Source organism: Chelonia mydas, chromosome 5 (assembly GCF_015237465.2).
Source record: "Chelonia mydas isolate rCheMyd1 chromosome 5, rCheMyd1.pri.v2, whole genome shotgun sequence".
In the NCBI taxonomy this organism is placed as follows: domain Eukaryota; kingdom Metazoa; phylum Chordata; order Testudines; family Cheloniidae; genus Chelonia; species Chelonia mydas.
In genome coordinates this window covers 76,288-90,905 of record NC_051245.2, presented here as the reverse complement: position 1 = coordinate 90,905, position 14,618 = coordinate 76,288, and the positions used below count along the sequence as shown (strand labels likewise).

Sequence of the window (14,618 nt, the reverse complement as noted above, 5' to 3'; positions counted from 1 at the left end):
GCAGCCCTCTTCCAGTGGAATTTCAAACTTCCTGCAGTGGTGGAGGGCGAGGAAGGTCAGGTATGTGGCGGGGGGGAAGGGAGCTCTGCACTGAATCTGTTAGCCTGTGAACAGCACAGCAAACTGAAGGAGGGAAGTAGAAGTGGGTCAAATGGGCTAACTGAGCAGAAGGGGTGGAGATGGTGACAGAGTGCTCACTGTACTCACCTGTTCCTGGAAGCCCACCATGTCTAGGGCATTACGCACCTCCCAGTACTTGTGCTTCCAGGACTCAGCCACACCCTCTGCCCTAAACCAGCCGCTTATGTACCTGGGGAGACAAGTGAGTCAACTGATATTATTTGTATTAGGGTACAGTCTACATACTATGATGCTCTGCACCCCTGTATTCAGCCCATGCATGCTATTATAATAACCTTTGTACGAATATGCCTTGTGAGGTATCATTTGAAAACTCGTAACTCACTGGTCAATATTGTGCTGATAAAGTTATAAGATTCCACTGTATGGTGTTACTAAGACGTATTCTGATCTGGGAAGCAGCCAAACCAGTTCCTCAGAGACAAAATACTTAGTCCTTCCATGACTGCAGGGGACTAGACTAGATGACTTCTCGAGGTCCCTTCCAGTCCTAGGATTCTATGAAAAGACAAACTGACGCCTCAGCGAGGTGTAAACAGGCCAAATGGGCCATCACCTGCTAAATGGCTATACATGGGCCATGCACACAATGACATGAGCAAAAAATCTACATCTTAAAAAGTAACAGCTTGGGGTTTCCGTCCACAAAGACTTTTTGTCTCAAAAAAGGCAAAGAACTATAACAAGGGACGGCAGAAGCCCCACATCATTCTTCCCTTTCTCTCTGCCCACAGCATCCACGATACCTGACAAACAAAAGAAGGGGGAGGGATCCTGACCGAAAGAAGTTCAGCCATTAAGACTGCTGAAACATGTGGTGAGAGAGACCTTGCTTTGAATTCACTCAAGTTTGTTGTTAGGCATTAGTTGTGTTTTACTTTTATTTTTATTGTAACCAATTCTGACTTTTATGCCTCATTAGTTGTATTCACTTAAAATCTATCCTTTTGAAATTAATAAACTTGTTTTATTGTTTTATCTAAACCTGTGTGTTTGAATTGAAGTGTTTGGGAAACTCCATTTGGGATAACAGGATTTGCACATATCATTTTGTATTAATAAAATGATGAACTTCATATGAGCTTGTGTTGTCCCGAAGAGAGCTGGGCAGTACAAGGCATACATCTCTGGGGCAAGTCTGGGACTTGGAGTTTACTGGTGTTACCCTGTAGTGTAATTCAAGAGTAGCTGGCTACAGCACTCATACAATATAACTAGGAATAATTTACATGCTGGAAGCTGTGTGAACAGACCAGGAGTGGTAGCTCTCACTGTAAAAGGCACCCCATGTAGGAAAGCTGAGGGGACACAGCTGTTCATCAGTTCAGATTGTACCCTGAGTACATCACACATGTCTCATATGAGTCAGTCCCTGCCCCAAAGAGACAGCGCAGACATAGGGTGGGGGGAAGCAGAGGTACAGAGAGGGGAGTGATTTCCCAAGGTCACTGGCAGAGCCAGGAACAGAACCCAAGTCTCCTGAGTCCCAGACCAGTGTCCCATCCATTAGGCCACACTACATCTATGTTCAGAGCCCAGCTGCAGCCTTCCATGACAATCCCCCAACCCTGTGCTCTCCTCTCATTACTCAACCCTCACACCAGGACAAATCCTCTTCCCCCACTCCTTCCCTTATGTGGCTGTAGGAGCCCATTATTCTGACCTGCACTCCACTGAGAAGCCAGAGTAGGACCTGCCACTCGCTTACCTGTACAATGAGGGATCTAGCAATCCATACATCTCCTTTTCCTCTGCAGTGAGCCCAGCAAACATATAGTAGAAGACATGGAAATTCCTCTCTCCAGCATCTTGTTGCACCACACGAGACTTCTCTAGCAGATACTCGCTCAGCTTGGCGCCCCTCACTACATGGGGAAGGGGCAGAAGGAAAGAAATCACCACACAGATGATGGCTTCCACACACCCAGAGACCTAGTCCTGGGTCTCACCTGTACTCCTTTGGAACCTCAGCTGCATGTATTTTCCAAAGCGGCTGCTGTTGTCATTCATCACGGTTTGTGCATTGCCAAAGGCTTCGAGCAATGGGTTCACCTGGAAGGGAAATGTACAGAGTTGATGGGGAGGTATAAGCAACAGGGAACCCTTAACATCCCCTCCCATCTACAATGGCCCAGCTAGGTTGCAGAAGGTATCAGAGGTATCATGTGAAACAGCCTCATGGCCTCTTGAGGAGCCATAGGGGAAAAAAAAAAAAAAAAGATTTGAGTTGCTCAAATCCGGCTGGAAATGCACACAGTGACAAAATAATCCAATGCAACCATGGACTGTATAAGCAAAGGCACCACATCCTGGAGCAAGGAAAGGACAGTTTGTCAGGTCCTAGAGAGAACCCTTGGGATTCTGCCCTCAGCCCCTCAATCCCAGAAGCCTCCCACTTCCACCAAGCAGTGGGGGTTGAGAGGGATCCCTCTCATGGATGGGCCTACATGGGATACTGTGTGCCGGTCTGGGGAACTCAATGACAGAAAGACAGACACACTGGGGGAAGTTCACAGCAGAGAGAGAAATTAATATGGGGCAGAATGACTGAGTTATAGGACTCAGAAAAGAATCTGATAAACTTGGCTACTAATGACTGGGGATGGAAGGGCCCCTCCACATGATAATCTGCAAATCCACTGCTCCACTACAGGTTGCCCTGTGCCCCCAACCTCCTGCAGGTTCCAATATTCCTGCTGCAATTCATAGATTTTAAAGCCAGAAGGGACCATTATGATCCTCTAATTTGGCCTCCTCCATAAGAGGCCAGAGAAACTCACCCAGTAATCACTCCATCAAGCCCCTAACTTCTGGTTGAGCTATAGCACCTCCTTTAAAAAGATATCTAGTCTTGAATTAAAATACTGTACTTCAAGTGATGAAGAATACACCACAACCTTATGTTAGTTGTTCCAATGGTTAATTACCATCACTGTTAAATATGTGTACTTTATTTCCAGTCTGAATTTGTTTAGCTTCAGCTTCCAGACACTGAATCTTGTTATCCCTTTGTTTGCTAGATTAAAGAGACCTCTGCTATCTGAAATCTCTTTTCCCCAGGTGGGTAAACATAGGCAATGATCAAGTTAGCTATTTACTCTCTCTTAGATAAACTAAATAGACTGAGTTTCTTTAGTCTCTCACTGTAAGGCAGGTTTTCCTGGCCTTGAATCATTCTTGTAGCTCTCTTCTGAACCCTTTCCAATTTGTCAGCATCCTTTTGGAGGAGTAAAAAGAAAAGGAGTACTAGTGGAATGCATCGGAATGCATCCGATGAAGTGAGCTGTAGCTCATGAAAGCTTATGCTCAAATAAATTGGTTAGTCTCTAAGGTGCCGCTAGTACTCCTTTTCTTTTTGCGAATACAGACTAACACGGCTGCTACTCTGAAACCTTTTGGAGGAGTGACACCAGAACTGAACACGCTTTTCCAGTAATGGTTTCATTAATGCTGTATACAGAAGCAATGCCACCTCCCTGTTTCTACTTGATATTCCCCTTCACATACATTCAAGGATCATATTTGCTCTCTTAGCTACATCATCTTTACTGACTGCATCCCATACCAGCCTTTCCATGATTTTGACTGGGATCAACATCAGGCTAACCAGCTTATGACCAGGGACATACTGTTTATTCTTTTTAAATATTGGCACAATATTGGATATTTTCTAGTCCATTGGACTAGACTGTTCCCCAGTGTTCCAAGATTTAATAAAAAACAACATTAATGGTTCAAAGAACTCCTTAGCTGATTCTTTTAACATTCTTAGATACAACTTACCTGGTTCTGCTGATTTAGAAATCTTTAACTTGAAAAGATGCTGTTTAACATCCTCCCTAATTACTGATGGAATATACCGATTACTGAAATAATTTCTATATTCCTGCTTCTTGCCAAATATTTAATGAACCCGTGTCTTGTCTACATCATAACTGACAATCTAGTATTGGATTTATACCGTTGCTAAGATTTCATTTACTCTGTGCTTTTTCCACTCCCAATGACTCATCTGTAGAACCCCCTAAGCCAACTGTGAGTTGCTCTGTGGCCACCCCTCCTTCTGTCCCCCTGCATTCTATTTCAGTGACTCACCTGCAGTATCTGCTGCTCCAGCTGTGAGTTGCCCTTGCACAGGTGCATGATGTGTTGCAGCAGTAGCTTTACACTCTCGGTTTTCCCTGCACCACTCTCTCCGCTGTCAAAAAAGAGCAGAGGGTGAGGACAGGAAACTCTACCACCACTAGGACTCAGATGCTATTCCCCTTATGCCTCAGCGCATCTCCTCTTTCTCTGAACCAACACCCGCCATGTACCAACACTACTGCACAGCTCCAGGTGCCTCCTACTGGCAGTTTCCACATTAGCACCACCGTGACCCACCCCACTCCCCATGGCAACAGGTTCTATAGGGCACTGATCCCCTAGTAAGCCTCCACACCCAGTGTTGCAATTCAACACCCTCCACTTGAGATTCTTTCTTGACCCTGGGGAGGGAGGGGTTTTACCCACATTAACATTGTCTCCCACCTATCTGTGAACTTGACCCATTGGGCAGTCCCTTAAGCAGTGGGGCCAAAAGGAATTTCTTAGTGTCCCCAGCTCTGGGCAAAGAGGGAGGAATGACCTTGAAAGGCACCTGTCTCACTGAATCCTTCACATATACAAGGCATTCCCTCCCCTCCCAACCCTTACAAGAAGAACTTGTCCCACTGCTTCCATGTCCTTAATTGGGCTGTGATCCCATGACAGCATATGTGCACTAAGACTTCACCCTGTGTGAAGATCTGTCAGTCACAGAGCAGAAGCAGGAAATAGTGCACATATGCCAAAGGGCAGGACGGTTTACACACCTGGGCACTGCACTTTATGTCCCAGGTGTGGCTTCTGCTCTGCAGCTCTCTGTGGCTACAGGGTGGAGTGGAGGGGTGATGTACAGTCTAATGGAGTGCTGGGACAAGCAGACTCCTAGGATTCAGGTGGCGGGGGGCTGGTGACCTGAACTCCTCTCTCTAAACAAGACATAGGACAGCAGCAAAGGAGAAAGGGAGATCATCTTGGTTTGACATGCACCAGGCTGGACAGGAATCTAGGGTCAACGCACAGCCAGGTGGTTGAATGTTGCTCTGGTATGAGGGGGAGGGAGATAGTGTGCCAGTTTGACACTCAGCAAGGAGGAAAAGTCCCAGACTGCTGTTATTTGGTTACAGAGAGACACCAGTTTCCAAAAGGGAGTTATGACCCACCCAGACTTCCATTGGATGCTCGTGGCCCTACACAGTAATCACTAAAACCACCTTCTCTTTATGGTATTTCTAAGGCACCCATCATCTATGCACTTAAGCACTGAACAGTTACAAAGAGACTAAGGGCATTTAGCTTCCTATTATTATTTATATTGTGGCATTATCTAGGATCCCCAGTCATGGATCAGGGCCCCACTGTGCTGGGTATCACACAAACATAGAATAAAAAGACAGAATGTAAGCTCTTGAAGTCAGGAACTATGTAATGCCTGCCCTCCCCCAGGTCACAGGGTTGGGACAGCTGGTTAGTTTTTGGTTTTAATGGGAGCCATGGCTGAGGAAAGGCTCTGTAGGTCTCAACCTGTCAGAGGGCAGTGGAGTTCCATCACCAGATCCTGCTGCGGAGATAACTCTGTCCCCTGTGTTGTGCACGCTGAATACAGCTACCTGAGGCTATCTCCCAGTTGGCCAGGTCCTAGCGCAAAGCATATTAGGGTGAGGATTTAATTTAGCTCTGACACCACCAGGAATGGAGACAGTGGAATTCAGAGAACAGGGCAATGTGATCATATCTACCTTTGTTACTTAGGAGATGGCTGTTACGCAATGCGCCAGCTGAAGTCTCTGAGAGAGACTTCATTCGGACCCAGCAGAGTGAGTTGCAGTGACTAATCTGGGCAGTGAGGAACGTACAGATCACAGAGGCCATGCTATTTCCTGGTCAGTTGAAGATGGGATCTCTCATCTTTGTGACATCCTGTGTGCCCAGAAGCAATGAAATAAAACATAGCCCATCAAAGTAGCATCTAGTATTGAGGCTATGTGTAAGGCTGCAAATCATTCACGGAGGTCATGGAAGTCACGGCTTCTGTGACCTCCGTGAATTCTGCAGCACTGGTGCAGCTGACCCCAGGACCACACCGGCAGCTGGGGAAGCCCCGGGGCCAGCCGCACCTGCCACTGCTCTGGCAGCCCCAGGCAGTTGGTCCCCAGCACTGCCTTGAAGCAGCAGTCCGAGACCAGGACCGTGACCTTTATTGCCCGTGACCTGTCCATGACTTTTACTAAAAATACCCATGACTAAAACATAGCCTTAGTTATGTGCAACAAGGGTGCCTTCCCTTCCTCCTCCCCCAGATCTTTGCTCACACTAAGTGTCCTCAGTTATTGCCTTTGCTGTTTGCAGATAACACAAACCATGAACTTCCTGTTGTAGCAGCAGAGAAGATAGTTAATAACCAGATATATATGATGTGATTAGGGCCCTACCAAATTCATCATCCATTTTGGTCAATTTCACGGCCATAGGATTTTAAAAATCATAAATTTCATTATTTCAGCCATTTAAATCTGAAATTTCACAGTGTTGTAATTGTAGGGGTCCTGACCCAAAAAAGTTGTGTGTGTGTGTGTGGGGGGGTCACAAGGTTATTGTGCAGGGGGCTGCAGTACTGCTAACCTTACTTCTGCACTGCTGCTGGCAGCAGCGCTGCCTTCAGAACTGGGCAGCTGGAGAGTGGTGGCTGCTGGCCAGGAGCCAAGCTCTGAAGGCACAGCCACCGCCAGCACCGGCGCAGAAGGATGGGCATGATATGGTATTGCTATCCTTACTTCTGCGCTGCTGACTGCAGAGCTGGGCCCTCAGTCAGCAGCTGTGTCCCCTCAGCCATGCCCCAGGGGCTTTCGCCTCCAGCTGGTTCCCTCTACTGCCCTGTACAGTTCCACGAAGTCTAATTATGACATCATGGGGTCTCCTGTTTATCATGTCAGGGTTCCACAGCAAATTCACTGTTTATAAGTATCTATCTATGTTATACTGCCCACTGCTGTAGTGTCTAGAACACCCCAGGTCAATAAGATCTCCATAGCCAGATCTCTGAAGGGCTCAGGGGTGGGGATGAGGGGGTGGTTTCTGCTCTTCTTCCTTCCTTGACTCTGTGGTTATAGGAGCCTCAACTTTGGGAATAAGATTTTTAATCCTCATTATACTAGCTACTGTAGGAGTTGCTTTTCCCAAAGAGGCGGAACCTACAGCAAACCTCACAGTGGGTCAGACTCCCAGTTAGCTCAATCTCCACACTTAACTTCCTCACCCAAAAATATTTACTTCCATCTCTCATGCACTTCACCATGGGCTTTGGCAGCTGTATTGCTCCAGAAAAACAAGTGCCCTCGAATAGGTTGTGGATGGAGATGTGTTTGCAAATTAAGCTGGGTCCTGAACCACTAGGACATTGAATATCAGAACCTCAAACAAGCAATGGAAGAAAACTGGGAAACAGCTGAGGGATTAGAGCACAGGTGTAAAGTATTTGCAGCAGCCCATCCCTTGAGAAGGCAGAGAGCTGGATTTTGCACATCACTTCCTTCTCTGCATTGCTTCTACAGATACAGCGAGTTACAGTTATCCAATCTGAAGGTGACAACAAGCAGATCACCAGAGCCAGGTCCTTGTCTGGAAAGAAAGGGTGAGTTTCCTGCTAGTATTTCTCACCACTGATGTACCTAATTGTCCAGGCACAGAGAAGAATTAAACTTTCTCTAATTCTTTCCCTTACTCCAAGAGCAGCCATCCATTCTCTAACTCGGAGCCTGATAATATTTATTACCCAAATGATCTGTGATCCCAAAACCACATCTGCCCCAGACACATATATTCTCTCACTGTCATGTCCTCTCCTTGTGAGCATTGTTCAATAAGACACATCTGGCCAGAAGCCCAGGCCATCATCATACTGGGGCTCCCTTCAACTTTTGCAAAATTTAACCTGTTACTGGAAAACAGATTAAATGTCTCGTGCCACTGGCCATGAAGAACATTCCAAAGGTGAGCCTGATACCTGACTCTGTATGGCACTGCAGAGACAGCCTCAAACAAAAGGAGAGATCTCACCTGCCCCACTCATCTCAATGGGGCGTTCTGTCTAGGCATTCAGCACTTTTAAGACAATCATAGCATGTACTGCAATAAAAGAAATAGCAATAAAAAGGCTATATCCTCAGTGTTGGCTGTAGAGACTAGTGATGATGCTGTAGAATATCACCCATCTCTTGCCAAGCGGTTTATCATACTGCTGACTCTGTGGATATGGGGAAAGCAGTGGACGTGATATATCTTGATTTTAGCAAAACTTTTGATACGGTCTCCCACAGTATTCTTGCCAGCAAGTTAAAAAAGTATGGATTGGATGAATGGACTATAAGGTGGATAGAAAGATGGCTAGATCGTCGGGCTCAATGGGTAGTGATCAATGGCTCGATGTCTAGTTGGCAGCCGGCATCAAGCAGAGTGCCCCAGGGGTCTGTCCTGGGGCCGATTTTGTTCAACATCTTCATTAATGATCTGGAGGATGGAAGGGATTGCACCCTCAGCAAGTTTGCGGGTGACACTAAGCTGGGGGGAGAGGTAGATATGCTGGAGGGTAGGGATAGAGTCCAGAGTGACCTAGACAAATTGGAGAATTCGGCTAAAAGAAATCTGATGAGGTTCAAGAAGGACAAGTGCAGAGTCCTGCACTGAGGATGGAAGAATCCCATGCACTGCTACAGGCTGGGGACCAACTAGCTAAGCGGCAGTTCTGCAGAAAAGGACCTGGGGATTACAGTGGACAGGAAGCTGGATATGAGTCAACAGTGTGTCCTTGTTACCAAGAAGGCTAACAGCATATTGGGCTGCACTGCCAGAAGATCAAGGGAAGTGATTATTCCCCTCTATTTGGCACTGATGAGGCCGCATCTGAAGTACTGCATCCAGTTTTGGGCCCCCCACTACAGAAAGGATGTGGACAAATTGGAGAGAGTCCAACAGAGGGCAATAAAAATGATTAGGGGGCTGGGGCACATGACGTATAAGGACAGGCTGAGGGAACTGGGATTATTTAGTCTGCAGAAGAGAAGAGTGAGGGGGGATTTGATAGCAGCCTTCAACTATCTGAAGTGGGGTTCCAAAGAGAATGGACCTCGGCTATTTTCAGTGGTGGCAGATGACAGAACAAGGAGCAATGGTCTCAAGTTGCGGTGGTGGAAGTTTAGGTTGGATATTATGAAAAACTATTTCACTAGGAGGGTGAAGCACTGGAATGGGTTACTGGGGGGAGTGGGGGGGAGGGGTGGAATCTCCATCTTTACAGGTGTTTCAGGCCTGGCTTGACAAAGCCCTGGCTGTGGGGGAGGCATAGCTCATTGGTTTGAGCATTGGCCTGCTAAACCCAGGGTTGAGAGCTCAATCCTTGAGGGGGCCATTTAGAGATCCGGGGCAAAAATTGGGGATTGGTCCTGCTTTGAGCAGGGGGTTGGACTAAATGACCTCCTGAGGTCTCTTCCAACTCTAATCTTCTGTGACTCTGAGCTCACTGCCCCTGTAGTCAACTCTCAGGAAGCGAATGAGAAGGGTGAAGGGTGGGTACGTGGGAAGACAACATAGAGGTTCTGTTTTAACCACCATAATAAGCACTTAAATGGATTCCAGGAAGAGGCCTTTGGTCTTCATTCCCCCTTCTGTAAACACCAGCTTAATGAGGGCATTGGTCACAGACCGGAAGGTGCAAAGTTGATAGTTCCATCTTGTCTGCTCTCCCTGTCAGTGATGCAGGTCTGACAAGACTGTACTGTCCCACAATATGGAGCCCTACAAATATTTTGAATTGTTTTCTCTTACCTGATGACGATACACTGGTTCTGAGGTCCTGTTGCCAGATGTCCCAGCATGGCCTGGTATGCTCTGTCAGCAATGGCAAAGATGTGCGGGGGTAGGGTACCCTTGTCATGGTTCTGATATTTCTCCGACACCTGGGAGCAGGAGGAAAGTTCAATTAAAGTGAAATGCCAGAACAGTTAGGGGACAGAGGGTAAATTCTCCCCTCCTCACCTCAGCTAGCCACTGCGACAAGGGAGGGAGAAGCTTAAATTACATTTTCCATGGTTTGATAGAGCCAATCAAACAATACACCACATGTCAGATGAAGATTTCCAGAAACATAATATGCCCCAGAACCCCCTGCCACTGCTTAGAACCTTCTGGCTTATTGCAAAGGTCATCTCTGTTCTTGAGCATTTGTGGGGAGGAGGGCGAGGGTAGGGTGTAAACAGTGGGTATGATGTGAAGGCTGCTGCGAGCAGGATTGTTTTTTATTACTGGATACTCAGTTCAATGAGTACTTTGTAGATTTAAAACTGTCTAAAATATTTTGTTTCAAACAGAATGAAGCACAAAGAGCCATGGGTGACAGAGAGAAATCAAAACACAGCTGACAAAATCTGTATGAGACTTACTATATTTTGAAAAAAACAGGGACTTCAAAGTACATAGAAAAGCCTCCTACAAAAGCCCAACTAGCCACATTCCTTATGGGTAACAGTATAACTTCACAGGGAAGTAATGTGATTCAAACATCAAGAGCAAAGTGCACAACTCTGTTCCCCTTGTCTGGCCCGCCCCCCCCGGAAGGGCCACCTGCACCTGCACCTCTTCCCCACCAGGGCCACACCAGCACAAGACACCACACACTCATGCTACTCACACCATACACTGGAATGAGGGGACACTTACTGGTTTCTCATAGAGCGGAAGGCTCTGGAACGGGTTCATCGCAATCAGAATGTCCCCAATATATGTCTGATGTAAAAGGAAAATTCCCAACAACCAGGTAAGCAAGCATTGCACAGTGCCCCATGGACCAAGGGCACTACACTACTGAGGCGTGGTGAGGAAACCATGTCCCAAGGGGTCTCCCATCCAACACATCCCCAGTGTCCAACAGGGTCTCCCTCCACCACCAGAGGCAGTACTTAATTTGTAATGAAAGAGGTACCCCAGGGCTCAAACAATTAGGTGCCAGGGCTCAAGCAATTTTTTTACTTGCATAACTGAGGCTGCAAGCATGGGGTGCCAGGGCTCAGTCCTGGCAGCACCAATTAAGCACTGTCCACATGCCCCTGGTGTCCGTGGGGTCCCTTGCCCCACTGCACACACCCCCAGTGACCCGCGGGGTCTCCCGCCCCCCACACCATACCCTCAGTGTCTCGTGGGGTCCCCTGCTCCCCCATCCCTGGAGTCCCTAAGCCCTTCCTCACACAAACACCGTGTCCTGCGGGGGTCTCCTGCCCCCCGGTGTTCCTCAGCCGTCCCTTACACGCTTCCAGCGTCCCGTGGGCCCCCCACCCGGTGTCCCGCGGGGTCCCTCGGGCCCTTCTCCCACCCTCCAGTCATTTCCCAACGAGGGGAGGCCCTACAGCAGACCCCCCTCGGCCCCGGTTACCCCCCAGCACTGCCCCCGGCTCCCCCCTCACATAGACCCGCTGCTGCAGGAAGCGGCCGCTCAGATTCTGCAGCAGCCTCGCCTCGTCCAGCTCCGCCAGGGCAGCCAGGTCATCGGCCCCGTCGCAGGCCAGCGGCCCCGGCTCCCCAGTAGGCACCATCCCAGCAAGGCTTGGCTCCGAGCCCGACCCCCACCAAGAACCGGCGGCCGCAAGACAGCTTCCGCCCAGGAGCCTTCAAGACTCGCCCCGACCCAGCGAGTCCGTCGGTCCCTCCCCCTCTCCTCCCTTCCTGGGCCCCCAGCCCCGCCCTGGGTCGGGCAGTCCCACCTCAGCCCACTCCCCCGGCGCGCTCCCTTCCTCCTTCCTACAGACTCCAGCTTCCTGTCTGAGGAGTGACTCCCAGCCACCTGGCCACAGGGCAGTGGAGTCTGGGGTCCAGCTCAAACCAGGACCTTCACAGAATGGGGCTAAACCCCGAGAGTATCCCCTCTGCAGCACGGGCTGCCCTCATAGGAGGGATCTCAGCAAACGGCATCACCAGGCAATTCCCGTTGTTCATAAAGACAGAGAAGTTAAGCAACTCATGCTGCTACCTGAGCCAACGATCCCCGGACACAGCAACACCAGCGGAGCTGCAGGTAAAACTAGTTTAAAAAAATCCCTCTACCCTTGACAGATGGGTCACGGTCTGCCTTGGAAGTATACTTTGTATTTCTTCAACATGAGACATCCCCACAGAGAAAGCATGGGTTCTGTGTCTACACTCACACAAGGAAACACAAAACACCTTGTGCCAGAGTGCAAGCATGTTAATTTCTACATATTCAGGGCATAATCATAGAAGATTACGGTTGGAAGAGACCTCAGGAGGTCATCTAGTCCAACCCCCTGCTCAAAACAGGAGCAACCCCAACTAAATCATCCCAGCCAGGGCTGTCAAGCCGGTCCTTAAAAACCTCTAAGGATGGAGATTCCTCACCCTCCCTAGATAACCCATTCCAGTGCGTCATCACCCTCCTAGTGAAATAATGTTTCCTAATAACCAACCTAGACCTCCCCCACTGCAACTTGAGACCATTGCTCCTTGTTCTGTCATCTGCCACCACCGAGACCAGCCAAGCTCCATCCGCTTTGGAACCCCCCTTCAGGTAGTTGAAGGCTACAATCAAATCTCCCCTCACTCTTCTCTTCTGCAGACTAAAGAAGCCCAGTTCCCTCAGCCTGTCCTCATAAGTCATGTGCCCCAGCCCCTTAATCATTTTTGTTGCCCTTCGCTGGACTCTCTCCAATTTGTTTCACATCCTTTCTGTAGTGGGGGCTCCAAAACTGGACACAATACTCCAGATGTGGCCTCACCAGTGCCGAATAGAGGGGAATAATCACTTCCCTCAATCTGCTTTCAATCCTCCTACTAATGCAGCCCAATATGCCGTTAGCCTTCTTGGCAACAAGGGCACACTGCTGACTCATACCCAGCCTCTCATCCACTGTAAACCCCAGGTCCTTTTCTGCAGAACTGCTGCTGAGCCAGCAAGGGGGAAGACTAGTGTGTGAAAAGGCAAGTGATTGTGACTGCTGTTGTTGGTAGCTACCAGTGTGGTGCTCTGATCTTGTTCGATGATGATAACAGTCGGCTGCGTGCGTGTTCCCTCTGTGTGCTGCCTCAGCTCTGCACAGATAGCTGACACAGCAGACCCTGAGAGAACCCCCAAAGACCACAGACTCTAGTAAGGTACGAAGGCACCCAACCAGGTTTATTGTCAAACGAAGCACAGTAATAGTTTCCTATAGACTCTACAGGACATACTACAAATATGTGCCCCCTGGCAATGGACACAGCTCAGTCAGGGGCGGGACACTCCACTGCCCCCTAGGCTGGACAAAGATATGCGCTCCGGGACCTATTTTTATACAGTTGCAGAACAGATTACTCATCCCTACTGATGTATTGAGGTACAGCCCCTTGACCCATTAGGGTGCTGTCTCCCCCTTTGATCATGTTGGTTCAAACAAACAGATCCGTCCATCATGCTGTCCTTTTGACCCTGTCTTTGGGGTGCATCTGGCTGTTCCTTGTTATCTCTGTGAAGTGTCCTCGTATTGGGATGTCCAGGTGCCATCTTGGCACACGTTCATAGATTCATAGATTCATAGATATTTAGGTCAGAAGGGACCATTATGATCATCTAGTCTGACCTCCTGCACAACGCAGGCCACAGAATTTCACCCACTATTTATATCATTAGCGTGTGCTTTCTAGGAGCCCTTTTCTTGCCAAGTTCTGCAATTAGGGCCTGCCTCTGGCTCACAGCCCAGCTTTGCTTAGCAATGCCTGGAAGTACTTTGGTTCAGGCTTTGGGCCTCAGACCAGGCCTCTGATACAAGGGTTTATGTTTCAGGGCCTCTTACTGCAACTGTAACATCACTGTCTCATTCCTTCACCCTAGGGCCGTGCTCCCCAGATTATTTAAAGCTATGAGTTTATTTACACAGTTTTTGTACTGCTTTAACTATATTGTTTTAGAAACTGATAATTAAGCAGTCTAACACTTTAGTGTTGGGCACAATTGTAATTGCATAAAGTGTATAGAAGAGTCCTAAACCCAACTTCAAGAAAATTAAACAAATCATTCCCCCCACCCCGCTTCAATTCTGTCATATGTTAAAAGCCTATCCAAAATGAGTAGTCACATGAAGTTCCTGTACATCTAAAAAAAAACCTTGAAAATGGCTAGGCCATAGGATCCAATTTAGTTGGGGATTGCTTGGGGATTGGTCCTGCTTTGAGCAGGGGGTTGGACTAGGTGACCTCCTGAGATCCCTTCCAACCCTGATATTCTATGATTCTATGACTCTGTGGGTGCTCTAGGGCTGGAGCACCCATGGGGAAAAATCAGTGGATGCTCTGCACCCACCAGCAGCACTGTAAAAAAACAAAAGAAATAGTATTTTTCAATTCACCTAATACAAGTA

At 48.2% G+C, this 14,618-nt stretch overlaps 2 protein-coding genes across 7 annotated transcripts in view; one reads left to right on the top strand and one right to left on the bottom strand.

Annotated features, from left to right (window-relative positions):
- Positions 1–11,906, bottom strand: part of LOC102946597 (myosin-IIIb) — a 144,354-nt gene extending 132,448 nt beyond the window's left edge. For both annotated transcript variants that reach the window (XM_037902509.2, XM_037902510.2), the window contains exons 1-7: positions 11,676–11,906; positions 10,936–11,001; positions 10,045–10,175; positions 4,237–4,339; positions 2,091–2,193; positions 1,850–2,006; positions 208–310 (exon numbers count right to left, since the gene is read on the bottom strand). In XM_037902509.2, coding sequence (XP_037758437.1) covers positions 208–310; positions 1,850–2,006; positions 2,091–2,193; positions 4,237–4,339; positions 10,045–10,175; positions 10,936–11,001; positions 11,676–11,804 — 792 coding nt within the window. In that variant the 5' untranslated portion in view covers positions 11,805–11,906. The remainder of the gene's footprint in view (positions 1–207; positions 311–1,849; positions 2,007–2,090; positions 2,194–4,236; positions 4,340–10,044; positions 10,176–10,935; positions 11,002–11,675) is intronic.
- An 89-nt stretch (positions 11,907–11,995) lies between these two features.
- The window catches only part of ARHGEF39 (Rho guanine nucleotide exchange factor 39), a 69,138-nt gene continuing 66,515 nt past the window's right edge, over positions 11,996–14,618 (top strand). For 2 of the 5 annotated variants that reach the window (XM_043547054.1, XM_043547055.1), the window contains exon 1: positions 12,003–12,283. In XM_043547054.1, coding sequence (XP_043402989.1) covers positions 12,107–12,283 — 177 coding nt within the window. In that variant the 5' untranslated portion in view covers positions 12,003–12,106. Of the gene's footprint in view, positions 12,284–14,618 lie in introns of all 5 variants that reach the window. The other 3 variants (XM_043547057.1, XM_043547056.1, XM_037902527.2) reach the window with 3 other exon arrangements.